This window comes from Bos indicus, chromosome 19 (assembly GCF_029378745.1).
Source record: "Bos indicus isolate NIAB-ARS_2022 breed Sahiwal x Tharparkar chromosome 19, NIAB-ARS_B.indTharparkar_mat_pri_1.0, whole genome shotgun sequence".
Lineage (NCBI taxonomy): Eukaryota > Metazoa > Chordata > Mammalia > Artiodactyla > Bovidae > Bos > Bos indicus.
In genome coordinates this window covers 42,277,397-42,304,634 of record NC_091778.1, presented here as the reverse complement: position 1 = coordinate 42,304,634, position 27,238 = coordinate 42,277,397, and the positions used below count along the sequence as shown (strand labels likewise).

Below are 27,238 nucleotides of genomic sequence, written 5' to 3'. Positions count from 1 at the left end.
AGCTTTCTTCACAGTCCAACTCTCACATCCATACATGACCACTGGAAAAACCATAGCCTTGCTAGATGGACCTTTGTTGGCAAAGTAATATCTCTGCTTTTTAATATGCTATCTAGGCTAGTCATAACTTTCTTTCCAAAGAGTAAGTGTCTTTTAATTTCATGACTGCAATCACCATCTGCAGTGATTTTGGAGCCCAAAAAAATAAAGTCTGACACTGTTTCCACTGTTCCCCCATCTATTTGCCATGAAGTGATGGGACCAGATGCCATGATCTTAGTTTTCTGAATGTTGAGTTTTAAGCCAACTTTTTCACTCTCCTCCTTCACTTTCATCAAGAGGCTTTTTAGTTCCTCTTCACTTTCTGCCATAAGGGTGGTGTCATCTGCATATCTGAGGTTATTGATATTTCTCCCAGCAATCTTGATTCCAGCTTGTGCTTCTTCCAGCCCAGCGTTTCTCATGATGTACACTGCATATAAGTTAAATAAGCAGGGTGACAATATACAGCCTTGACATACTCCTTTTCCTATTTGGAACTAGTCTATTGTTTCACGTCCCGTTCTAACTATTGCTTCCTGACCTGCATATATCCACCTACATTCATTTAATTCATTTCCCTAAATTATATCTCCAAAAGTATAAGTTTCTTATTCCTGCTTTAAATATTTGAGATTCTGTGGTTGTATGAAGTATTTTAATTGTCTTCTAAGATATGACCCTTTAACAGGATAAACTTAGCCCCCAAAAAAGCATAGAACAGAAGAGTGACTTATCAATACCATTGTTCTCATGCAAATCAAAACCACAATGAGATATCATCTCACACTTATTAGAATAGTTATCATCAAAAAGACAGGATAACAAGTGCTGGTGAGGATGTGGAGAAAAGAGAACACTGGTGCACTATTGACGGAATGTAAATTTGTACTACTGCTGCTAAGTCGCTTCAGTCGTGTCTGACTCTGTGCAACCCCATAGACGGCAGCCCACCAGGCTCCCCCGTCCCTAGGATTCTCCAGGCAAGAACACTGGAGTGGGTTGCCATTTCCTTCTCCAATGCATGAAAGTGAAAAGTGAAAGTGAAATCGCTCAGTCGTTTCCGACTCTTAGTGACCCCATGGACTGCAGCCTACCAGGGTCCTCCATCAGTGGGATTTTCCAGGCAAGAGTACTGGAGTGGGGTGCCATTGACTTCTCTGGTAAATTTGTACAGCATCTGTGTAAAACAATATGGAGTTTCCTCAAAAAAATTAAAAATAGAACTACTCTTTGATCCAGAAATTTCACTTCTGGGTATATATTCAAAGGAAATGAAATCACTGTCTCAGGGATATCTGCCCTCTCGTGTTAACTGAAGCATTATTCACAACAGCCAAGATGTGGAAAAACCTAAGTGGCCATCAGTGGATGAATGGATAATGAAGAATATAAGAAGATGTAACATCATGGATAGACCTTGAGGGCACTGTGCTAAGTGAAATAGCCAAGAAAGACAAATGCTGCATGGTATCACTTACATGTGGAACCTTAAAGAAAAAAAAAAAGTCAAACTCATAGAAAAGAGAGTAGAAAAGTAGTTGCCAGGGGCTGGAGAGTGGAGGGATGAGGTCAATGGAAGAGGTTGGTAAACGGATGCAAACTTTCAGTTGTAAAATGAGTAAGTTCTGAAGACCTAATTTAAAACATGGTGACTGTAGTTGATAATGCTATACTGTATAATTGAAATTTATTTTTTAAAAAGTAGAACTTAAATGCTCTCAGCAAAAAGAAGAAAAGATTTTTTTTTTTCATTTTTAAACATTGTTTTTTGTCACTAGTGTGACTTACTATTAGGTACACACATCTTTCTTTTCAGATAAATTACTTGCGGAGATTGCAAACATGCTTTATGTGGACGTTAGGATGAAAGAAAATGTGCCACGGCAGGTGCAAGGGCTAAAACAATACTTTCCAGTTTCCCTTTGTTTCCTCTGTTGAAAAAAGAAATCACTCCTGAAAAAAGCCTCTGAGAAAGGCCTCTAGTGGTAATTTCTGGAATGGTATTAAACAGATTGCTGTACAAAGGGGAAAGAAAAGAGGCAAGGCAAGGTGGATTGTGGTGTCAATTGTAAAGTGACATGTCAGCGGAGGAGGCGTTTCTCCTGTGAGTTCTATAAAAGGTCAGCTCATCCGCGACCAAGAGACGGACTCTGCTCCATCCATCCTGAAGCTACAACAGCTGCTTCCTCCTACAACCCCCAGTGGATTTCAGTCAGAGAAGCTTCCACCGAAGCCTGAGTTCCTCCTCCCAAAGCCCTGGGCTCAGCATGAGCAGCTCCATATATAGGAGAGGGGTCGCACCCAGCGTGTATGGAGGGGCTGGAGGCCACGGCACCCGCATCTCGACGTCTAGACACTTGGCAAACTATGGGAGCGACCCTGCTGGAGGAAACCTGTTTGCTGGCAATGAAAAGATGACCATGCAGAACCTAAATGACCGCCTAGCAAGCTACCTGGAAAGAGTGCGGTCACTGGAGCAGTCCAACTCCCACCTTGAACAGCAGATCAAGCACTGGTATGAGACCAACACACCTAGCACCGGTCGGGACCACAGTGCATATATGGGACAAATCAAAGAGCTGCGAGACCAGGTGAGGCAGGACACTTCTGCTTTCTTCCCCACTGTCCAGCTGTATCATATGTCAAGAAGGGCATATATGTTGGGTGGTCCAAATGGGCACTGTAAAGCAAATTAGGCTTAAATGCCACATCTATAAAAATGGCATATTTTTATGTCTTATATTTTATATTTTACTGCTGGAGAACCTGACTAAATAGGATGACTTTGTGTGTGTGTGTGTGTGTGTGTGTGTGTGTGCACGCGTGCTTAGTCACACAGTTATGTCCCAGTCTTTGCAACGCCATGGACTGTAGCCTGCAAGGCTCCTCTGTCCATAGGATTCTCAAGGCAAGAATACTAGAGTCGGTTGCCCTCCAAATGAATATGCCCTCCTCCAGGGGATCTTCCCAACCCAGGGATTGAACCTGAGTGTCCTGCATTACAGGCAGAATCTTTACTGTCTGAGCCACCAGGGAAGCTCCACAAGTGTCAGAATACTGGATCATAAATTTCAATGATAAATGATTCAAGGTGGTAATGGGGATGGGGCATAGGTCTTAATGATATCTGGGTTTTTAAATACTTTTAAAATGTTTAATAATCTGATCATCATTCATTCACCAAGCAGTTCAGAAACCACTTCAACAGTCATAAAATGTTTTATTGCCCCAATTCAAATTTATTGCAATCATACCTGCTCCCATGTCATACCAGAAAGGTGGAGTGCTCCATTTTATCAATAGCGTGGAATAAAAGAAGACTTTGCTCCTAACCGAAGATGTCAAATGTGACACAGAACACTTACTCTGTTTTAAAATTCTTATCTAATCAAGAAAATTGTTCCTTTCATTTTCATTTCTATCTTAACATTCCTTTCTTTAGAGCAAAGGCCACTTACTTGCCAGCAAGTCTCTCTTTTCTTGCATTATATTAAACATCAGTGCAATTTGATTCTGATTCTATAGGAAGTTACTTTGGGATTTCTGGAACTGTGGGGATGTGAAGGCAAAGGTGTTTAAATTGCCCTTCTGCCAACAGCTCATTTTTCTCAGGCTTTCACTAAAATATTCAAAATCAGCCAACCATTCTCCCCTAGCCATCGCATGATTCATGTTTATGAAGTTATTTCAGGCCATCCTGAACACATAGGTACAGCCAAATGTTCCGTTTACCTGAGCAGGCCCAGTATATGAAGGAAGACCACTCTCTCTAGGACTAGATCTACACTAGATCTACTGAAAGAGACATGCCTCTGTAGCATCTTTTACAAGCAGACTTCTGATCTATATGCATCTTAGAGGATTCATCCATTAGGTAACCACTTCTTAAGATCAGGGATGCCCAGTGCCTACACAAGTTAACACCACAAAGCAAGTGTGCATTCATTCAGCGAGTATTTAATAGGCACTAAGTGCTGGCACTCGGAGAAGGCAATAGCACCCCACTCCGGTACTCTTGCCTGGAAAATCCCGTGGACGGAGGAGCCTGGTAGGCTGCAGTCCATGGGGTCGCTAAGAGTCAGACACGACTGAGCGACTTCACTTTCACTTTTTACTTTCATGCATTGGAGAAGGAAATGGCAACCCACTCCAGTGTTCTTGCCTGGAGATTCCCAGGGACAGGGAAGCCTGGTGGGCTGCCGTCTATGGGGTCGCACAGAGTCGGACATGACTGAAGCAACTTAGCAGCAGCAGCAGCTGGCACTGGGGAATATGATGGTGAACATAATGTGATTTGTGTGCTGTGCTTAGTCGCTCAATCATGTCCAACTCTTTGAGACCCCATGGACTGTAGCCCACCAGGCTCCTCTGTCCATGTTGATTCTCCAGCCAAGAACACTGAAGTCAGTTGCCATGCCCTCCTCCAGGGTATCTTCCCAACCCAGGGATCAAACTCAGGTCTCTCACATTGCAGGCAGATTCTCTACCATCTGAGCCACCAGGAAAGCCCTAATGTGATTTAGGGGGAAACAAAGATGGACAAAGGCAACATTGTCCCACATGGAAGGATAAAGGGAGGGCTATGTAGGGCTGTGAAAGCACAGGCAGTTCATCCAACTCTGTTTTGAGGAAACCAGTGAAGGCTTCCTTGAAGCAATGATGTTGAGGCTGAGAGGAGGGAGGAGCTCACCAAGTGAAAGGGGCTAAGAGGAAGGTTCTAAGCAGGAACAAAGACAAGGCTCTCAGTAAGGTCTGATGGCTCAAGTTGAACTAAGCTCTTCATTTGTAGTCATAAGGAAACTGACCAAACCCTCAGGACTCAAGTTGCATTTTATGAATCTATTGTGTTAAAGCTCCAACCCAATATTTCTCCTTTCTATTTTCTTTTTTATTTTATTTTTAAACTTTACATAATTGTATTAGTTTTGCCAAATATCAAAATGAATCCGCCACAGGTATACATGTGTTCCCCATCCTGAATCCTCCTCCCTCCTCCCTCCCCATACCATCCCTCTGGGTCATCCCAGTGCACCAGCCCCAAGCATCCAGTATCGTGCATCGAACCTGTGGCAATCCTTGGGATGAACATCGTCTTCAGTTCAAGAGAGGCTGTATCTGAGGATCAACTCAATCATTTTAGACTTCTGTCCAGTTGAAAATGTCACTCTTTCTGGTGTATTTTCCAGATTAAAGATGCTCAACTGCAGAATGCTCGATGTGTCCTACAAATCGATAATGCTAAACTGGCTATGGAGGACTTCAGGCTGAAGTAGGTTCTCTGATACCATACTGACACTTTATGAAAAGAAGGGCCTTTCAGTGGTCCTTCATGACACTTGACTCCCCACAGCATTGTTGGCAAAGGAGCTCCCACTGAATAGTATCAGAACCTTGGAGTTAAAAGGGTGTTAGAAGCTTTCTGATCTATCATCAGGACTGGACTTCTCCCCCAGTAGTCCTAAGATACGGTCACCCAGAGTGTAAATGAACACCTCTAGTAATTACTACTGTTCTCCTTGGTCAGCTCTGATTGCTAGAACATTCTTTTTTAGTTCTACCTTTTCACCTACTGAAACTAATTCTGCTCTTTGGAGTAATAGGAAGGCAGTTTACAACTTCCCTTCTGCCTGTACCCTTTTGTTATCTAGCGAGTCATTTATCTACACTTAGTGATTCTCTGAGTCATCCATGTTCCTTCAAGTAAATGACCGAAGTTCCAGGGGTGGCTCTTAATCCTTCCTGTTTGACAGTGTTTTACAGTAAGGTCTGACCAACCAAAGAACCAGGTGGATTAAAGCAGTTCAATTTGTGTTCACTTTCTCACATCACATTACATGCGATCAGAGCTGTTCCTCTTAACTGCTTCCACACTAGGGCTTCCTCATCCTGAATTTGTACAACACATTGGCAATGAAGAGTCTTTGGTGGTTTAAAAGCACAGCATTATAATGCTATAAGGGATCAAAAAGAAAGAAATGAGAAAGCAGATCTGGAAATTAAAGCAGTAAAAGTTCATTAATTCCACTCAGCATCTGGGAGTCTCATTGCATTATCACTTCTTTAAGCTTACTATTTTAATAAAAATGGGAATATATAAGATCATAGAAGAGAATGCATGAATTTTTAAGATAATTCACTTTAGATGCATCTTTTTACAAAGTAATAAAAATAAACTGGTCATGTGCATTCATTAAGTAAATCTAACTAACCATTTTTTAGTTAACTTTTTATTTTATATTGGAGTGTAGCCAATTAACAATGTTATGATGGTTTCAGGTGGACAGCAAAGGGATTCAGCCATACATATACATATAACCATTCTCCCCCAAACTCTCCTCCCATCCAGGCTACCACATAACATTCAGCAGAGTTCTCTGTGCTAACCAACAAGTAGGAACTTGTTGGATATCCATTTTAAATACAGCAATGTACATGTCGATTCCAAACTCCCTAACTATTCCTTCCCCCTATCTTCACCCCTGGCAACCATAAATTCATTCTCTAAGTCTGTGAGTTTGTTTCTACTAACCATTATTTAATATCAATAATGTGAGTCTTTTGCTAGCACAGTAATTAGAGCAATTTTTTAACTTTTAAAACAATATATTCCAGAATTCAGGAAATTTTAAAAATAATTTCAGAGCGGTTATTTTACCAGTTACTCCAAATCACAGAGATGACACTATAAAGCAAGTGATCTGAGCCCAAGGTTCTCCAGAACATTTTAAAATGTATAGAGACACAATGATGTATTGAAATTGAACTCTTCTTATACCACATAAAGATTGATCTTATTATCATTTTAAGATCATCTCTTCTATAATGGCTTAAGAAGAACTCAATTATCTTTCCATACTACTTAATTCACAGGTATGAAGCTGAGCGGGGGATTTGCCAAACAGTGGTGGCTGATCTTCATGGCCTGAAAAGGGTCTTTGATGAGTTAACTCTAACGAAGGCAGACTTGGAGATTCAAATTGAAGAGCTGACTAAAGACCTGCGTCTCCTCCAAAAAGAACATGAGGAGGTGAGAAAATATTCAGAAGCAGCATTGGAAATGATAGAATGGCTCTAATAATAGTGAGGAGGAGGAGGAAAAAGAGGAAGATGTGGTGATTGTGGTGGTGGTGAAAAAGATGACAATGAGATTGATATGAGCCTTAACATCTTTTCAATATGGCTGCTGCCAGGTTTGAATGACTTGGAGCAGTCTCTGGACCATAATAAGCCTTAGCTAAGTTGTTTTATTTCTCTATTACTCATCCCCAAGGAAAGAAGCCTTAAGATTTACTATGTCTTTTCTGCATAGCCTCATCTGAGAATGTACTTCAGACTATAATCAATCAGAATTTTCACCCCTGTAGGAAGTGAGGAGCCTACGCGCTCATCTGGGCAATAATGTAAATGTAGAGGTGGATGCTCCTCCAAGCCTGAACCTTGGTGCCATCATGAATGAAATGAGGCAGAAATATGATGCCATGGCCCAGGAGAACCTTCAGAAAGCCAAAGAACAGTTTGAGATACAGGTAATAGCATAATTCTAATGGGTAAGCAAACGTGAGGACGCTGTCTTCCAAAAACAGATAACTCATTTCCTTCCTTCCTTCCTCTCTCCCTCCACCCCTCCCTCCATTCTTTCCTCCCTTTATTCCTTATTTTCTTTCTTTCATTCCTTTTTTTTTTTTTTTTTCATTTTGGAACTTTAGATTAATGATCTGCAACAGCAAGTCACAGTGAGCACTGAAGAGTTAAAAGGAACCAAGGATCAAATAAAAGAGCAGAGACACACCTACCAGGTCCTGGAACTAGAGCTCCAGTCCCTTCTCAACATGGTAAAGCACATCTAACGTTCAGCTCTCACGGGCTGTGTGTTTACTAAGCACCTGTGTCAGGAACTCTGGAAATGCAAATACCTATAAGAAATAATCCCTCCCTTTGCAGAGCAGTCAGGGAAACACATCAAACAACTGATGATAGTGAAAAGACAGAAAGAAGTCAAAGTAAAGGACAAGACACTGCAAGAATGCAGAGGCCAAAGAGAGTTGGAGGATGTCACAGGAAAAGTGGCATTTGAAGTAGACTGGAAAGAGTAAGGTGCAATTTTTAATTGGAGAAGAGGGGTCAAGACATTCCAGGCTAGGATATCAGTCAGCTCATGATGAGTTATGTTGCGGTAACAACCTTCAAATCACAATGGCTTACAATGACTGTCACTCAGTTCAAGCTCACTCTACTCACCACACAAGTCAATAAATCAGAGTCCAGGTGTTGAGACAAGGAATAAAGACTTTATTTGGAAAGCTGGCACACTGAGAAGATGGCAGACTAATGTCTCAAAATAACCATCTCATCCGGGGTCTGGATGCCAGTTTCTTTCATAGAACAGAGATGGGGAGGAGGTGAGGAAACAAAGTAAAAAGGTCATAAGTCTTACAAATATCTCCCGGAATGTTTAGCCTAGGGAAGGCTGTTAATTTCTTCTTTCTTGTAGTCATTTACATATGGGTGGACAGGGCTTCCCTTGTAGTTAAGTCAGTAAAGAAGTGAAAGTAAAGTTGCTCAGTCATGTTCAACTCTTTGCAACCCCATAGACTGTAGCCTGCTAGGCTCCTCTGTCCATGGGATTCTCCAGGCAAGAACACTGGAGAGGGTTACCATTTCCTTCTCCAGGGAATCTTCCTAACCCAGAGACAAACTCAGGTCTCCCATATTGCAGGCAGACTCTTTACCATCTGAGCCACCAGGGAAATCAGTAAAGAATCTTCCAGTAATGCAGGAGACCCGGGTTTAATCCCTGGGTTGGGAAGATCCTCTGGAGAAGGAAATGGCAACCCACTCCAGTATTCTTGCCTGGAGAATCCCATGGACAGAGGAGCCTGGCAGGCTAGAGTCCATGGAGTTGCAACAGTCGGACACTACTTAGTGTCTAAACCACCACAGGTGGACAGGATAAGGATGTTTCCTTAAGCAAAGGCACTTTGGTTTAACATTCAGGCAGAGAGGCATGGTTCCCTGAGGCAGGCCATTATGTATAAGACAGAGAACAAAAAGCAACAGGAAGCAAAGGTTAAAGTAAAAGAAACAGATCCAACATGTGGTCAGATTTTGTTCTTCCCTGTAACACTACATCCATCATGGGCTGGCTTCAGCTCTGCTCCATGACTTTTCCACCCCAGGGTAAGGGGACATGCCAGTGTTGTGCCAGAAGGAAAGGGGCAATAGCTAGACCATGTGATAGCTCTTAAAGCTGTCTCCGCATAAATGCATTGGTCAGTTTCACTTGCATTTCATTAGCCAAAGAAACTCATATAACCAAGCCTACCATCAACAGGTTTAGCAAGTCCGATCTTCCTAATGGAAAGGCACTACAAATCACAGTGAGGAGAAGCAAATACAGAGAACAAAAATACATATACCACAAACTGCAAACTCAAAGAAACAAACAAAAACCTGAGGAGCCAGTGATGCCTGTTAATTGGCCGAGGCTGCCTAGTTGGAAAAAGTGAGAGATAAAGCTAGAAATATGCATGAGTCCCACAATGACTAGATAAAAGAATTCTTCTCAAGAGAAATTAACATCGAGGCACCTCTTAAATCAGGTCCTCAAATAAGAAACATCCACTTTTTCTTGTGCTCGTAGAAAGAAGCTTTGGAGCGTACACTAGAGGAGACCAATGCTCGTTATGGTAGCCACTTGGCCAAAATCCAGGCACGGCTAAACTCCCTCGAGGGCCAACTGGTGCAGGTTCGGACCGACACAGAACGCCAGATCCATGAATATAATATCCTCCTTGACATAAAGATCCGGCTTGAGCAGGAAATTGCTACCTACCGTCGTCTTCTGGAAGGAGAAGATGTCAAGTAAGGCTCTTAGAATCAAAGGATAGGCGTCTATGTCTATCTGCTATTCTATTTTAATGTCCATACCTTAAACTCTGTAACTCTTTCCCCAGCACCAATGTAATCCCTAGCTGAAAAACAACTACACAAACCCCCACCAACAACACCAACAAAACAAAAATTTACCAACTAGTATGCACACCCCCCAAAAAAATACTGATCCTTTGTACTTGAGGTCATGCTGTAGGGCTGAGATAGAAGATGGTTAAGCATATCTGATACAGATATGCTGGTGTTAATTTTTATGATTAATACATAATTGAAAGCACTATAATTTTTTATTAAACTTTTTATTTTTTATTGGAGTATAACCGATTAACAATGTTGTCATCGCTTCAGGTGAACAGCGAAGGGACTCAGCCATACATATATATGTATCCATTCTCCCCCAAACTGCCCTCCCATCCAGGCTGAGCAGAGTTCCATGTGAAAGCACTATAACTTTTTAGAGTTCTCATTGCAAGATCATGAATTGAAAAACAGGCCACAGAGGTCTGTGGGAACCAGTCTGAGAATCATCAGTGCGGTAGCAGCAACTGTCTTCAAATACCACCCCCACAAAAGGCAACAAGGGAACACAAGATGTAAACCGCCTTCATAATTTTGTTATTTTAATTACAGAAACTTCTAGTAATTAAAGATCCCTAGTGTATGTTAAACCAGTCATTTCTGAAGCTATGGATTTTTCAAGTTAAAAAGTAAGACACTCCAGCTTGAAGGAGCAAGCACTGCAAAGGGAGGTGGGAGAGACAAACAGTGGTAAAACACACATCACTCAGACTTTATTTTTAAGCAGAACAGGCAGGAGAGCATTTCATTTGCAAAATGGCAATAACACATTTTTCTGTTTTTCTTTTTTTTTTCTTTTCTTAAAAAAATGAAAAACAAAACTAGAGAATATCAGTTGAGCACTCTGGATGAGAAAGGTAAGTATTCTAAATTCTTACGCACTTCCTGTAAGACTGAATTCTCACTCAGTAGTTTACCACTTACCTGCCACTGGTGAAAAGTAAAGGAAAGTCAGCTCTTAAGTAAACAGATATCATCTTAGGGATTCTGAAAATGGGGCACATCATATAAAGAAACCCTCCATGTGGGAAATTTCTCACACTCCCATTGACGGGGTGATTTTCTTAGCCCAGGCTATTATTACTGTCCTGAGACATCCTAAGATCCTATAAGAGAAAAACAAGATGAAAATGTGCATTTTACTTAATTCAGTATGACATATTTCTTTTGTGGGGAGTGGGGAGAGTAGAAAATTTTTCGCATTTATTTAGAAAATGGACTTAAGATCATTTCAGAAAGAGAATGGGTTCAACTCCTTTCTAAAAGAAGGAAATACATACAAAATAATAATTTAAAGCTGAGTATTCTAAAATAGTAGCATCTTGGGTCTGAATTAACATTTCATATTTAAATCTCAATTCAGATATAAAGAAAACCAAGAAGATTAAGACAGTCGTGCAAGAAGTAGTGGATGGCAAGGTTGTGTCATCTGAAGTCAAAGAAGTGGAAGAAAGTGTATGAAGGGCTGGAAGAAAGTGATGCTGCTGAGGTTTTGAAAGACATGTAGCTATAACTTTCACTCCCTTCAAGAAAGTGGCATCAGAAAGCACTATTAATGTTTCTTGGTGATTAGAGGGGGGAGAGGGGAGTCCATTTACCAGTCTCTGTAATTGAATATAAATGTTTTACTCAGAGAAGCTGCAAATTGCCTGCAAAAATGAAATCCAATGATCACTGGGATATTTAAAATATCATTACTGCCACCTTTAACACAAAATGCATTAATCACAAGCTATAGACCACCTAATATCATTACTAAACCTTACAAAGCAGAGGAGGCTATGCAAACTACAAATGAACCTCTCTAACACCTTCCAAAATCTGAACTGCAAAAATCTCCTTTCAGGGTTTCCTGGATTCTTGAGTCAATTTCTTGATTAATTTCACTGAATTTTTAATATCAGTATAATTCTGCAAGCTTTAAATTATATTTGCTTCCCCCCTTATTGTCTTGGCTGTCTTTAAAACTCAACTCGGCTCTGAATAATTTGAGAGTCAAATTCCAATCATAAACGCTGAGCAGAATAAGAATGAAGTACATTATGCTTGAAATGGGAATAGACTAAGAACAAAATTAGCAAAACCTTTCTCAAGACAGAATGCTTCTCCTTATGATATAATAAACTGCATAAATCATCATCAGGTGCTCTCTTTCTTTACATAGTAATTGTATGTTATTAAATGTTTCTCACTATTTTTTAATAATAGTTTTAATGAAGTATAATTCACACCATAAAATTACTTCTTTTAAAGTATGCAATTCAGCTGTCTTTAGTATGTTCACAAAGTTGTGCAGCTATCACCACTATCTTACCTTAGAGCATTTTCATCACTCCAAAAAGAAGCTCCTTTGGCAGTCACTCCAATTCTCTTCCCCTCAACCTCTGAAAACCACTAATCCACTTCCTCCCTCTATGGATTTGCCTAATCTGGACATTTCATATGAACGGAATCATACAATGTGTTCTTTTGTATACAAATGTTCATAGCAGCATTATTTGTAACAGCCCCAAAATGGAAACAACTCAAATGCCTCCCATCAACTGATGAACAGATACACAAAATGTGGTGTATCTCAGCAATAGAATAACGCTTGCATGCTCAGTCACGTCAGTCATGTCTGACTCTTTGTGACCCTATGGATTGTAGCCCACCAGGCTCCTCTGTCTACAGGATTCTCCAGGCAAAAATACTGAAGTGGGTTGCCATGCCTTCCTTCGGGGGATCTTCCCGATCCGGGGATGAAATCCTCTGACTCCTGTGTCTCTTGCATTGGCAGGAGGGTACTTTACCACTGAGCCTCTGAGAAAGCCCCACAATACAACAGTATTCTGCAATAAAAAGGAATGAAGCACTGACACATCTACAACAGGGATGAACCTTAAAAACATGGTACTAAGTGAAAGACACCAGATACAGAAGGTCACATATTGTATTCTAGTGAGACTTCTAAATTCTAAATCTCATTGAATTTGCATTTTTGTAATAACTGCCTTGCAAATGTTTCCAGGAAAAAATTAATTTTCCCTCTATCATTGTATTCTAGCAAATGGATAGCTCAAATTTAAATTTTAATATTCATGTTCATAAATAGGATTTTGAGTGATTATTATATTGAAAATAATAATGTGATCCACTTAAGATAGTAATATCTACCATTTACTGAGCACGTCCTATGAGCTAAACAGTGTGCCAGCATTTTATACGCCTTTCCTATTTAATCTTTACAATGAAAGTCTTCTACCTGTGAGGCAGAGGGAATTGGATTGAATCATATGAACTTGCCAATATATGATCATCTTTGACCTTCAGAAATAGCAATTTTACCTGGTTTGACCTACCATATTATTCCCATTTTACACGTAAGGACAAATGAGAATTATATATGAAGACACAAAATAAGTACTTTCCCAAAGTCACAGTTACCAAGTAACAGAGCAAGTTTGAACTCAGAGCTGTTTGTCTAAAGTCATCATATCTTTTTCAGCAACTAATTACGTTGACAAACACTTACTGAGTCACACTTGAAATGAATGCCTATCCTTAGTTGTTTTGTCATTTACTAATTGTCATTTTTCACTAGCCAGTCACTTACAATATCCGCTTATCACAAATGTCCAGCTTATATCACACACAAGATTTGATTCAGCACAGCCTTTGTCAGAAAAGATATTATTCTCGTCCCTTCTCAATCTATTACTTTTCAAAGTAGTAAAGAGGTTTCTTTCTCATTTCTTAATTTCCTTCCAAGTCACCTCAGTTAGTAAATTGCTTTTAAAGATGTTAAGAATATTTAGAAGTGAATTCTTTTTCACATCCTGAGACATGTTCCAGAAGAGTCTGAAGCTCTAACATACAAATATCTGACATTGGGAGTCTAACTAATAAAAAACTTACAGGAGATGCTTTTGAAATTCACTACACATGGCCATTGTCATATGACAATAATGATGCTCTGTTAAAAAAGAGGTGGGACTATTATTTTTGACTCAATCTTGTCATAAAAAAATGAAGATCAATCCTTGCCTTTTGGTCTAACTCGTTTCTTCCAAGTAATCTTTCAAAGAAAGTAGATGAGACCATACATACTCGTGGAACCAGATGGTTCTATCTCCAGTTCTGCCAGTAGCAACTGTGTGAAAGTTAAGCATTAACCTCTGTATCTATCTATATACTTCTTACAGGAGCTAAGAACCAGAACAGGACAATCCAATTTCTGACAGACATACAGATCCAGAGTAGGTTCGTAGTCAGTAAATACAGGTTTCTTTATCATACATTAGAATCACCATCAATGTGTTTTGTGACTTTATATGAGATTATCAGTGCAGACATGGAGCTACCCAATGCAGAGAGAATCCCTAGAAGTGAAGTTAGGGTGGAGAGAACATTTTTTTTTTTCCTGGGCTTTGGGAATTATTTCCACACAGAGTCATTACAACATATAAAAAGAAAAAAAATGAAATGATATGAAATCAAAACTTTACCTGAGGATACCCTCTGCTCTCACTCTCACTTGGGAGTGATCTCAGGTACCTGATTGCTGCTGCTACTGCTGCTGCTGCTGCTAAGTCACTTGAGTCGTGTCTGACTCTGTGTGACCCCATAGACGGCAGCCCAGCAGGCTTCCCCGTCCCTGGGATTCTCTAGGCAAGAACACTGGAGTGGGTTGCCATTTCCTTCTCCAACCCATGAAAGTGAAAAGTGAAAGTGAAGTCGCTCAGTCGTGTCCGACTCTAGGTACCTGATTACACCCTCAAACAACAATTCCAACTTAAGGCATTGGGCTTCCCTGGTATCTCAGCTGGTAAAGAATCTGCCTGCAATGCAGGAGACCCCAGATCGATTCCTGGATCGGGAAGATCCCCTGAAGAAGGGATAGGCTTCCCACTCCAGTATTCTTGGGCTCCCCTCATGGCTCAGACAGTAAAGAATCCGCCTGCAATGTGGGAGACCTGGGTTCTATCCCTGCGTTGGGAAGATCCCCTGGAGAAGGGAACTGCTACCCACTCCAGTATTCTGGCCAAGAGAATTCCATAGACAGTATAGTCCATGGGGTCACAAAGTGTTGGACATGACTGAGCAACTTTCACTTTCAGTGATCTCTATTTTTTTAATCTCCCTTTTCTCTCCTAGACTCACTTCCAACATTCACCTTACCAGGGTATTATTTTATCTTCCTGCTTTTCTTTCTTACCACGTACAATCCTCCCCTGCTTTTGAGAACCACTGAGCTCTGAAGTCCAGAAACCAACCTCAATCATGACCACTAGGATCTTGTTCATCCTCATCTCAAAAGCAAAGCATTCTATATCAGTAATTCAATATTCTTTCACTCATTGATCAGATAAAATGTTATTCAAAGCAAAAAGAAAAGCTGTTACGGACCAAGTGATCCTGAATTGCACAAAGTGAAAGGTCTGTCTTTAAGAGAAAGAACTCAGGAGGAGATTCTGCAGTCAGAGACCAGGAAACTCACCAATCTGACATAAGATGAGCACACGTTCTACTTAATAAAGTCTAAAGATTTACAAATGCCGTGTCAATAATAGTTCTTATGTTGAATATTCCCTAAACTCTACCAGAAAATGGAGACATAATTCCTTTGAACAGTTCACCCTGGTTGTAGTCATTTTCCCCTGGGCCTCATTTTGCCAACAGCCCCATTTTATACATTTCCACCTTCCTATATTTTTACAGCTGTCAGAAAAGTTACTTGCACTTCTAAAAACTCTAAAATATGAAATTCCCTGATGGGAATTGAGGGAGTGGTTGAGACTCTGCATTGCCAGTGCAGGGGATGTGGGTTTGATCCCTGGTCAAGAAACCCTGACCCCACATGCTATGCTGTGTAGCCAAAGAAAAAAAAAATCTCTAAAATAGAGGCCTAATTATTTACCTTAGCCCTCCCTCCCCCTATTAAAAAAAAAATCCACTGAAGAAGAAATATTTCTCTTTTCCACTTCTGAAGTTGCTCCCCATTCACAATTGGATTGAGAATAAATCTTGGTCAAAGCATACCAGTAAATTAGAGCAAAGTCTTTTTCAAGTGAAATAAATTTTAAATGACAGATTCAAATATATTAAGGATTAAGTTCTTTCAAGTGCAATAACTAAGTATGCAAGAATGAAGTTTAGCAAACACCAGGCTAAGAGTCAGGATACAAAATGAATTAGCTATAGTCCTCACCTGAGAAGCTTTCAGTCTAGGATAATATATAATATGTATAAAAACACAAAGGTATATGTGCAAACAGTGTTATACATTGAAGCAAATTATTTAAATTTTACATGTAGGCATGAGATTTAGAAAGTATACATTTCAGCACAAAATTGTTTCCAAGTTCAAAAATTCAAGTTAATCATATTTCCATATTATCTGATATCACGAAGTTATAGCTCAGAATTTGGCACATTCCTTCTGACTCTGTAAGCAAGTAATATTTGCTTTCATTTCCAGGGCCAAAAAATGGAATCACTCTGTCTTGGGGGGCTGTCACTTAACTAGTACTTCATAAGATCTCTGGAGATGTGGTTACATTTCAAAACGTGTAAGTAAAAGCACATTTGCCTATCAGTTTGCAGGATTTCATGTGTGATGCCATTTCTTGCAAACCTTAAAGAGTAAATCGCTGGGTCTCATGCTAAACACAGAAATGAAGTTCAATTTTGAAAAGGGAAAGAACTAAAACTCCTGATGGTGGGCAGGGCAGAAACCTAGCTTCACAATTTGGCGGTCAGAGTGACCCTCTGTCCTTTTTGTTCTCACTGTTAGAGGCAGGGTTGTGTTGTCTATCTGCAGCCCCAGATCCTGTCTTGGTCATCTCCTGGCTGTGTGGCCTTAAATAAGCCACTTAACATCATCACCCTCAGACTGCTCATCTATAAAATGGGGTAAAATTTACCATCTTAAGAGGTTGCCACGGAAGGTTAAAAATAATGTCTGTAGTTCACCTGCCCACTGTCTAGAACATCGTAAGTATACAATAACTATTAATGATTCAAAAAAGACAAGCTCAGGCAAAGTGCTGGTAACATAGATGAATGGAATTCTTGGTAAAAATCTCCGTATGAAACTGGGACCCCTGACATTTCAACTTAACAAGTTTCCATTCTCTCAAGAAATGAAACAAATGGCTGGATGATGGCCCCTCTCTTCAAGCTGAGTCTGCTTTGGACTGCTGCTTCCTTTCTATATCTATTGCGAAGGAGACCTTGCAATTTCTGCAAATTTCTTGCTTAAAAAATCCTTTATTTAGGCGTCCCACTAGCTTGCTCTTTGTGATGTGTCTAGTTTGGGAGAAAATATGTCCTTTGGCATATGTGTCTCCTATAAAAAGGTAAAAGGAAGTTGTAGTAGGATTTCACTTTGAGTTCATCAGTCCCTGTCCCTAGGAAAATATAAAGAGGGTAACAAGATCCTTCCATTTGTGAGAATTGACATTGGGCATTCCCTCTAGAGGTCGGACGTGGACTTCAAGTGCAACCCCTCTGATTTGCCCCCAAATCAACTAGTGGGCACAGGTAGATCCAGCTGTTCACAGGAGTGCTCACAGAACTGAAGAACTTTACCTTCAGAGAGGTTGGAGTCAGAGCCAGATAATATTCAGACAATATCTGGATATTTGGGGGTCCAGGGGTTGACTGTATGAGCATTGATACAATTTCAATAACAAAAAGAGCAACTGGGTTTTATATACTAACAAAGTTGGCAGTGGTGAAGTATCAGACGAGGCTTCTGATTTCACAGAGTTTGCCAAGGTCAAATATTATGTAAAGGATGATCTGCTGGAAATATTACTAGTATCATATTCTACTCAAAAATAGCATTTTTCAGGGAATTCCCTAGTGGTCCAGTCCAGTGGTTAAGACTTCATGTTTCCAGTGTCAAGGAACTAAAAGGAACTAAGATCCAATGGAGTGCAGTAAAAAGATTTTTTTTTTAAAGAGTATTTTCAATGTTTAAGAGGTATTCTTATTGAATCAGAAAAAAAAAATGCAACAACCTAATGACAAGACTTTTAAATCCTTGGAAACTCAAACTCCAGTATCAATCTGGAAAATGCATTTGTTCCCCATTTTTCCCAGTGAATTTTACAACTGTTTCTGAAACTATATTCTGTGAGAAGATAGACTAGATCATGATCAGATGGTTCATACTGAGTTTTCAAAAGGAAACAAATAGGAGATATGAGGGAAGAACTTTAAGAAGCTTAAGGTTTAGGAAGAAGTATTCATTAATTTACCCACTCAGCAATCACTCACTTCTTCCCCACTATGCATAAGACACTGTGCAGTGCAGAGAATGCGAGCAACAGAATAATTTGGAGAAGAAAAATTCTTTATGACAACCTATCTGCACTCCACCCAGATTTCTTCTTTCTATCACAAATACGTAATGGGAAAAATAATTCAATTATATCTATACCAGTGAATTGTCAATATGCATAATCATTTTCTTGTTAAGCTGGCCAAAAAAGGGGGGCCACTATACTTTGGATGGAGAGAGTGAACTTTCCAAGGCAACACCCATTCAGAGACCTATAAAAGGTTAGCCTTCCTGCCTTGCTGACACTGCTCCATCCTGAGCTATAGGTCCCTCCAGCAGCACCATGTCCCTCTCTGTGCGCACCTCTGGGCTGCCTCAGTGGCTGTCCTCCCAGAGTGGGACCCTGGGCAGAGCCAGGGGCATGTCTGCCTCGAGCATTGGAAGTGGCTATGGGGGCAGCGCCTTTGGCTTCGGAGGCAACTCTGGAGGAGGCTTTTCTGCTGCTTCCATGTTTGGTTCTAGTTCTGGCTTTGGTTCTAGTTCTGGCTTTGGTGGTGCCTGTGGAAGTTCCTTTGCAGGAGGATTGGGTGCTGGTTATGGAGGGGCTGGGGGAGGGGGCTTTGGAGGCCTGGGGATTGGATTTGGAGGAAGCTCAGGAGGGGGCTCTCTAGGGATTCTCCCTGGCATCGATGGAGGCCTTATTTCTGGATCAGAAAAGGAAACCATGAAAAATCTTAACGACAGATTGGCTTCCTATCTGGATAAGGTTCGAGCTCTAGAGGAGGCTAACACTGATCTAGAAACCAAAATTCGAGAGTGGTATGAAACACGAGGCTCTGGGACTGGAGACCCGGGGTCACAGAATGATTACAGTAAATATTATCCATTGATTGAAGACCTCAGGAATAAGGTAACAAAATGGTTTCTTTCGAGGGGCTTTGGGAATTATTTTTTACTTTCTTTTTTTCTATTTCAAGATTTTACAGTGATAAATCACCTAAAACTTAGATATTTCTCCATTCAACTGTATTTGGAGTAAATTCTCATCTCAAGATATTTGGGCTGTGCTTAGTCACTCAGTCATGTCCAACTCTTTGCAACCCCATGGGCTATAGTCCTCCAGGCTCCTCTGTCCATGGAGATTCTCCAGGCAAGAATACTCGAGTGGGTTGCCATGCCCTCCTCCAGGGGATCTTCCAAACCCAGGAATTGAACCCGGGTCTCCTGCAGTGCAGGCGGATTCTTTACCATCTGAGCCACCAGGGAAGCTCAAGAATACTGGAGTCGGTAGCCTATCCCTTCTCCAGGGGATATTCCCAACCCAGGAATCGAACTGGGATCTCCAGCATTGCAGGTGGATTCTTTACCAACTTCCAGGGAAGCCTATAGTTTCATTTTATCATTTTCCATAAAATGACTTTATTCCCACTACCTTTTCTGTGCGATAGGTATGTTTCTTAATTTTTAAGTAAGATTCTCCACATATATTCTCTTTTAAAAAGTTAAGCTGCTTTATATTCTTCATAAAATAGCACTTTAACATCACCTAAAATTTTCCTGCCAAAGATATATTTGCAAAACACTAGTATTTGGTGACCTCACTTTATGTGCTTCCTTGTTTCGCCAGATCATTTCTGCCAACATCGAAAATGCCCAGCTCATCTTGCAGATCGACAATGCAAGACTGGCTGCCGATGACTTCAGAATGAAGTGAGTAGGATAAACGACTAATGATACCTGACATGTCCCAGCATTTCTTCTTACTTTCTATTTTCCTTCCTTCATTGATGGCAAATATTTCAAGCCTTCTTCGGTTCACAGGTTCCACACATGTTTTGGTAAATTTACACTGGGCATTCTAGAAAGTATCTAGATTCAATAGAGTCACATTACATGTCCTTAATTACAAGTTGCTCAAACCCAGGGCTGTGGATTACCATATCTGACATTTGTTATTGACTCATGAAGTGCCAAGATAATTCCACCAGGATCCTAAACCTCAGTCTTCCATGCATCAAAATGAATTAATAATGTTTGTGCCTGGGAGTTAAATAAAATGATCTTTTTCCTGATGACACATATAACTAAAATATTAACCATGTACTTATTTTTATATCCCTTTCTCCTTTCTACACCACTCCCTCCCCTCAGATATGAGGAGGAAAATCCTAAGGTCCTGTTTGCTCCACAGAATTTCCACACAAGATGTTGCTTTGGTGATGATCCTGAAACCTATTACAAGTTACTAAAGGAATATCTATGTTTTAAATTAAATCTTGAATAAAAGTTAAGCAAGATGACTAAATGATTATTTTATTTTCAACCACTTCTAAGCTTCCGTCAGAAACTCCAGCTAGAGAGGGGTTGCTACTGTTCATAGCCAGGGCAGCCAGCCAGAAGTGAAGTTGTAAGCCTGGGATGCAGTGCTGCTGGGGTTCACTGCTGATAGAAAAGTATAATTTTTTCACTTCTCTCCAACTAAGAAGTAAATTATCATTTTTTTAAAAAAGGAAAATAAAAAGTTAGATCATTCATTACACTGCCGCCAGATTTATTTGCAAGGAAGCCCTGAAGATGGCAGGGGTCTTATTCAAATGGGTGTGTGGATTCCCAGACTGTTTTGCACTTGATTTTCAGATATGAAAACGAGCTGGCCCTGTGTCAGAATGTGGAGGCTGACATCAACGGCCTGCGCAGGGTGCTGGACGAGATGACCCTGGCCAGAGCCGACCTGGAGACGCAGATTGAGACCCTGAATGAGGAGCTGGCCTACCTGAAGAAGAACCACGAGGAGGTGAGAGCCAGAAAGGACAGCTCTCTAAGCAGCTTTTTTCTCCCAGATTCAACAATTATCATTTCAAATGTATAAATATGGAGTTAGAAGAGATATGCATAATACATTGGACAATCAGAATTTTAATTGTCCTGATTTCATGATTTTAAAAATATAGTTTTGATGTTTTTGTTTGGTTGGTTGGTTTATGGTCATACCAAGTGGCATGCGGGATTTCAGTTCCTTGGTCAAACCTGTGCCCCTGACATTGGAAGCCCGGGACCACCAAGGAAGTTCCAAAAATACAGTATTTTTCAAGTTCAAAAACAAAAGTCTACCAATAATACATACTGTTAAATATGCTAGAGAAACTGGTTATACCCAGTGTAGTACACACATGGAACTCTGATATACCACAATGTATGTCAGTAATTAAGCATAACCCTGGCACAAGACTCCTAAAGAGCTTTCTACTGGAAACCAATGACTATGGTACAACTGGTGAGCAAACCCAGGGACTGTCTGCAGCCCTCCTTTTGGCGGTTTGGCAGCTGCGGTTGAAAGCCCCGGGGGGCACCAATTCCACCAGGCCTTCCCATCCTGTGAAGGCCATGGAGCCCCAAGAAGCAGGGCCAGCTCATCCATCAGGCACAGCACCAAGGACCCGCAGTGAGTTTAGGGGCCCATCTCAAGCTCTTTCAAAAATCAGAAGAAAACTACTAATGTTTAGATAAAAGATGTTTGAATAGTTTGTATTAACTGGTTTGTCTTTAAACCAACGCAGTTGTAAAAGGTAATGTTTCCTATTTTTTGTGGATGAAGAGGCCCACGAAAGTCACAATGGGCCCCTTTGTCCCTCTCACCCGCTGTCCCCAGGAGCTCCAAAGCTGCCGGGCCGGCGGCCCAGGCCAGGTCAGCGTAGAAATGGACGCTGCCCCTGGAGTGGACCTCACCAGACTCCTCAACGACATGCGGGCGCAGTATGAAACCATCGCTGAGCAGAACCGGAAGGATGCGGAGGCCTGGTTCATTGAAAAGGTACTGCTAACAAAAACAAGAGGCGTGGATACGCTTGTATTAAAGGGGAGCTGAGCTGACTCACGTCCCCTCACCCCTCTTTGTTGCGGCAGAGTGGGGAGCTCAGGAAGGAGATTAGCAGCAACACGGAGCAGCTTCAGTCCAGCAAGAGTGAGGTCACCGACCTGCGGCGTGCGCTTCAAAACCTGGAGATAGAGCTCCAGTCCCAGCTCGCCATGGTAGGGAGCGTGCCAGAGATGCATCCAAATGAGTAAGACGGGCCATTGGCCGCCTTCCGCATTTCGGTGCCCTCCATTGTTACGTCTGTGCCGTTTCTCTCCCACGTGCAGAAGAAATCCCTGGAGGACTCGCTGGCTGAAACCGAGGGCGACTACTGCGGCCAGCTGTCCCAGGTGCAGCAGCTCATCGGCAGCCTGGAGGAGCAGCTGCTGCAGGTGCGCGCCGACGCTGAGCGCCAGAGCGCCGACTACCAGCGGCTGCTGAACGTCAAGGCCCGCCTGGAGCTGGAAATTGAGACCTACCGCCGCCTGCTGGACGGCGAGGCCCAAGGGTAAACAGATAACTGGGATTGACAATAACCTCAATGGCTGACGACAGTGGACACCAGATGCAGTTTAAGGGCAACAGAATCGGGAAGGGGTCTTTAGTTGACAGAAAAGAACACATCTGGTAAAGACATAGGGGTTCCTAGGTGGCCCCGCGGTAAAGAATCACCTTCAATGCAGGTTCTATTCCTGAGTGGGAAAGATCCCCTGGATGAGGGCATGGCAACCTACTCCAGTATTCTTGCTTGTGAAATCCCATGGACAGAGGAGCCTGGTGTGCTACAGTCCATGGGGTCGCAAAGAGTCCAGCGCGAATGAGTCGGACATGTTTAATATGCCTTAGCTTTATTAAATCCTCTACACTTTGCAAAGGGTTGTCACCATCATCTTCCTTGATAAAAGTTCATAAAATGCTGGGATGAAAAATGGCACCACAGACAGAGGCATACTGCAGACGTGTGTTAGAACAATCAGCCAGTAGAGTTCTGATTTTAATGCTAAGAATGACACATCAAATATCAGCCATGCAACCACCTTGAAACTACTGTAGGGAACTTTCCAAAAGTAACAGCAGCCTGGACTGGTGGTAAGAATTCAGGATCATGAATTGGGAAACCACATCTTCCATTAATTGTCAGTTGGCTTCACTTCAAGAACCCTTTTTAGGCAGGGTTTGAAAACAAAGGTAGCTGCACAACTGATTACTCTCAGGATGCATCACTCCATCATTCTTAATCAAGCAACTTAGAATACCTTCTCTCATTGGCCATTTTAAACGCCCAAACAGCAAATTCCTTCTTCCTTCTCATTCCAGAAAGCATCATGTGATATCAACTCCCTTGTTTTCTTTACAGTGACTCTCTGGTGGAAAGTTCATATGTGACAGCCTCCACATCTCAAGCACCATCAACTGATTCCTCTAAAGGTATGCAGATTCCCTAGGAATCATGTAGAACAAGTCAGAATCACATCTATTAATGACCAAAACTGTAAGATCTCATTAAATATAGCATGTATATTCGAAGTATATTTGTATTTGGAACCAAGAAAAAATATTTATGCATTCCTGCAGATAAACTGAGTAGTCTGCACAGGGTTAAAACTCCCAGCAAGTTCAGGAAGGAAAAAAAAAATCTACTCTACAAAGAGGTATTATGAGAATCATAAACAATTTTTAAGTGTTTAAAAAGAAAATCATTTTCATTTGTACACAAGACAACACTGAATACATTTCATTAAATAAAATGCATTTTGTTTAGAGTATCAGTCAATACCTAATTTAGAAGCCTAAGTTAAACAACAAATGTTAGATGAATATTTGAAGCACTAACTTTTGCTCCGTTTGTTCCATGTTTAATCTTTAGACCCTAACAAAGCCCGGAAAATCAAGACAATTGTGCAGGAAGTGGTGAATGGTGAGGTGGTCTCATCCCAAGTTAAGGAAATTGAAGAACTGATGTAAAATTTCACAAGATCTGCCCCATGATTAGTTCCTTAGGAACAAGAAATTTATAAGTAGAAATTATTCCTTTTAGAGTAAGATGATATATTAGTTCAATCTCTGCTTCTGTTTGTTTCATTTTCTTTGGATTCCCTATTAACTTTGAGTCTGTTTGTTTTTTATTTTCTTGCCTTTGAACAAAATTTAATTACAAATAATTGTGGAAATGTGGGTCTTGATAACAAATCAAAATTGCCTTACATCTTTCTGGACCTGAGGTAGTCCTTTAATAAACTTTTTTCTATTGACCTAGAACATATTTTTAATCATAGGACCTTAATCGAGTAGTATTGTTTTAATAAAGTTAATTTTAATAAAAGGTGAACGGTAATAATGTGAAATGTGTACCTTCTTGACGCCACTCTTAGCGACTCCATGGACTGCAGCCCACCAGGCTCCTCTGCCCATGGGATTTTCTAGGCAAGAATACTGGAGTGGGTCGCCAGTGCCTTCTCCAGGTAATAATGTGAAACGTGTACTTTCTTCACACCAACAATACAGTCAAGGGCGTAGAGAGAGGTTTGTGAAATACTTCTGATGAAGTCGATAAACACTGAGCTAAAGATGTTGAGGCTGGAGATTAAGTCAAGAAGATTCTTGGGACTTCCCTGGCAGTCCAGTGGTTGGGACTTTACCTTCCAAGGCATGGGGTGCAGGTTTGATCCCCAGTCAGGAGCTAAGATCCCTCATGTCTCATGGCCAAAAATCCAGAACATAAACAACAGAAGCAATAATGTAACAAATTCAATAGACTTTAAAAATGGTCCACATCAAAAAAATAAAAGAAGCACTTTATTAGAATAATTAACAACAACAAAAAAGATTCTTATAGTTCTTTTCTTTTTACATCAGCCCATCAAGGTTACAAAAAAATAAGAAAAATGTATTGTTCACTGCAGGGTATAACATTTGCCCTGTTCATTTTCCAGCACCTTCTTTCATTCAGTCAAGAAACTCTTATTGAACCCTCATAGCGTGCCAGACTGGAGACTCAGAGGTATAGTCCTTGCCTGGAGAAGCTCACAATTGAGATTGAGGGCAGAGATAGACATCTACCAGGAATGGTGATATGCTGAGACAGGGTGGATAGAAGATCAAAGGACACTAGAAGGAGGAAGAAAAATTTGTGACGAGGCAACAGAAACCAACCAGGCAGAGAAAAGAGAAAGGGAACAGAGGAAGTAAGTATGAAGGGGCATGAACACACATTGCTTTGGTGGCCTTTCTCCTATCTGGCACCAGCAAGGTCCAGGGTGGGGTTTCTACTGGGGTGGGTCAGACCCACAGGTCAATAACAGATGTCAAGTTCTTGGCTAGGGCAGAAGATGGCCAAAGTCTAAGCCTGAGTAGATGGTGATTCAGACTGGTTCAGTCTGAGTTGCCAAATTCAAAACCCTAAAAGGAAAACACGAGCAAAATTTACTGATTAAGAACCAAATCTCTGAAGCCAGACTGAGTTCAAATTCTGACCTTAATACTTAATAGCAAGTAACTTAACCTCTTGTATGCCTCAGGTTCCTATTCTTACAGTGGAGTGGCTTTGTGAAAATTTAATGAGGTAGTGTACATAAAACAGTAGGAACAGTCCCTGGAACCTAGCAAGTACTCAGTATTTTTGTCCTATGATTGCTTTTTGTGTGTAACCAAAATCCTATGGAGAAACCAGGGGAACAAGGAGTGTCAGAGGAGCAGAATGGAGATAAGAGGGTCGTACAGGCCTGGAGGAATTCCAGTCCTGGGTGCAAAAGCCCACAGAAGCTTAGTTATTTTGTCATTCTCAGCTGACATGCTTCATATGCAGCTTTCTGAAGTCACACTCTTTTAAATTCGTTAGCAGTCTCGGATACTCCACGCTTCTTCCTTTATTATGGATGGCAACTCAACTCTCCAGCCCTCACCTTCCAGAACTAACTCTAGGAGAACCTTACTGTTCAGACCCAAAGAGATTATCAAGGTCTTTCCTGCACAAGCTCTATCACCCACAAATAATACATGAGGCTACTTTCTGGTACTCAAAAGTGGCTGCAAATAGTTACTGTTTTAAACAACACCTGTTTTCCTTACAACTACATCTGAATTGTGTGAGACTCCAAGGAGACTCCTTTGTTGGTGGCTCAGACGGTAAAGTGTCTGCCTGCAATGCAGGAGACCCGGGTTTGATCCCTGGGTCGGGAAGATCCTCTGGAGAAGGAAATGGCAACCCACTCCAGTATTCTTGCCTGGAAAATTCCATGGATGGAGCCTGGTAGGCTACAGTCCATGAGGTCGCAAAGAGTCGGACACGACCGAGCGACTTCACTTCACTTCACTTCCAAGGAGAAATGGGTATTGCATAGGTATAAATCTGGTGATCATTTCTTAGCTATTATCTTAGTTTCTCAGCCTTCTCTTCTTTTGGAAATACTTTCTCCACTGGGCTCCCAAAGGCATCATCACCTCCCTGGAGGCTTTCTCTGACTCTTCTTTGTGACCTCTGAGTGCTGACTAATCGTGCTATCTTCTCTCTCTACTCTAGGTGATCTCATCTAATCTCATGGCTTTAAAGTAACCATCTGTGGATGGATATTAACTAGACTCCTTGCAGTCACCATTTCCCAATATATATACAAATATTAAATCATTACATTGTATACCTAAAACTGTTAATATAATGTTAGGTATCAATTATACCTCAGTGAAGTAAACAGATAAGGTAACCACCTATGTTGATTACTCTTTGTGGTTCCTCCAAGATGGTCCCAGGGAGCCTTACCTCCTAGTACATAAGCCCCTGAGTATTGTCCCCTCCCACAATGAATACAGCAGGGTGGCTCAGAGGTTAAGGCATCTGCCTGCAATGTGGGAGACCTGGGTTCAGTCCCTGGGTCGGGAAGATCCCCTGGAGAAGTAAATGGCAACCCACTCCAGTATTCTTGCCTGGAGAATCCCATGGATGGAGAAGCCTGGTGGGCTACAGTCCATGGGGTCTCAAAGAGTCGGACACGACTGAGGACTTCACTTCACTTCACTTTGCTGAAGAAGTGACAGTGTATACCTTCCAAGGTTAGGTCACAAAGCATTTTTGTCTGACTTGGTCTCTTGGATTGCTCATTCTGGGGGAA

At 41.2% G+C, this 27,238-nt stretch overlaps 2 protein-coding genes across 2 annotated transcripts; both read left to right on the top strand.

Moving 5' to 3' along the window:
* The first annotated feature begins 2,200 nt into the window (after positions 1 to 2,200).
* KRT20 (keratin 20) lies at positions 2,201 to 12,150 on the top strand. Its single transcript, XM_019980651.2, has 8 exons — positions 2,201 to 2,633; positions 5,229 to 5,311; positions 6,913 to 7,069; positions 7,407 to 7,568; positions 7,749 to 7,874; positions 9,683 to 9,903; positions 10,837 to 10,868; positions 11,375 to 12,150. Exons 1-8 carry the CDS (start codon positions 2,310 to 2,312, stop codon positions 11,470 to 11,472), a joined length of 1,203 nt encoding a protein of 400 aa, XP_019836210.2. The 5' UTR covers positions 2,201 to 2,309; the 3' UTR covers positions 11,473 to 12,150.
* Positions 12,151 to 18,608: 6,458 nt separating this feature from the next.
* On the top strand, positions 18,609 to 24,451 carry KRT12 (keratin 12). Its single transcript, XM_019980671.2, has 8 exons — positions 18,609 to 19,190; positions 19,908 to 19,990; positions 20,918 to 21,074; positions 21,930 to 22,091; positions 22,184 to 22,309; positions 22,421 to 22,641; positions 23,491 to 23,561; positions 24,001 to 24,451. Exons 1-8 carry the CDS (start codon positions 18,624 to 18,626, stop codon positions 24,096 to 24,098), a joined length of 1,485 nt encoding a protein of 494 aa, XP_019836230.1. The 5' UTR covers positions 18,609 to 18,623; the 3' UTR covers positions 24,099 to 24,451.
* Positions 24,452 to 27,238: the final 2,787 nt, after the last annotated feature.

What these genes read in the sequence shown, in the direction of transcription:
- KRT20 (XM_019980651.2), top strand. Translation starts at nt 2,310, where the DNA reads ATGAGCAGCTCCATATATAGGAGAGGGGTCGCACCCAGCGTGTATGGA. An exon ending in AAGAACAGTTTGAGATACAG is followed by an intron (nt 7,569 to 7,748) that starts GTAATAGCATAA and finishes TTGGAACTTTAG; the next exon opens with ATTAATGATCTGCAACAGCA. An exon ending in GAGCACTCTGGATGAGAAAG is followed by an intron (nt 10,869 to 11,374) that starts GTAAGTATTCTA and finishes ATCTCAATTCAG; the next exon opens with ATATAAAGAAAACCAAGAAG.
- KRT12 (XM_019980671.2), top strand. Translation starts at nt 18,624, where the DNA reads ATGTCCCTCTCTGTGCGCACCTCTGGGCTGCCTCAGTGGCTGTCCTCC. An exon ending in TTGAAGACCTCAGGAATAAG is followed by an intron (nt 19,191 to 19,907) that starts GTAACAAAATGG and finishes TTGTTTCGCCAG; the next exon opens with ATCATTTCTGCCAACATCGA. An exon ending in TGAAGAAGAACCACGAGGAG is followed by an intron (nt 21,075 to 21,929) that starts GTGAGAGCCAGA and finishes CGCTGTCCCCAG; the next exon opens with GAGCTCCAAAGCTGCCGGGC.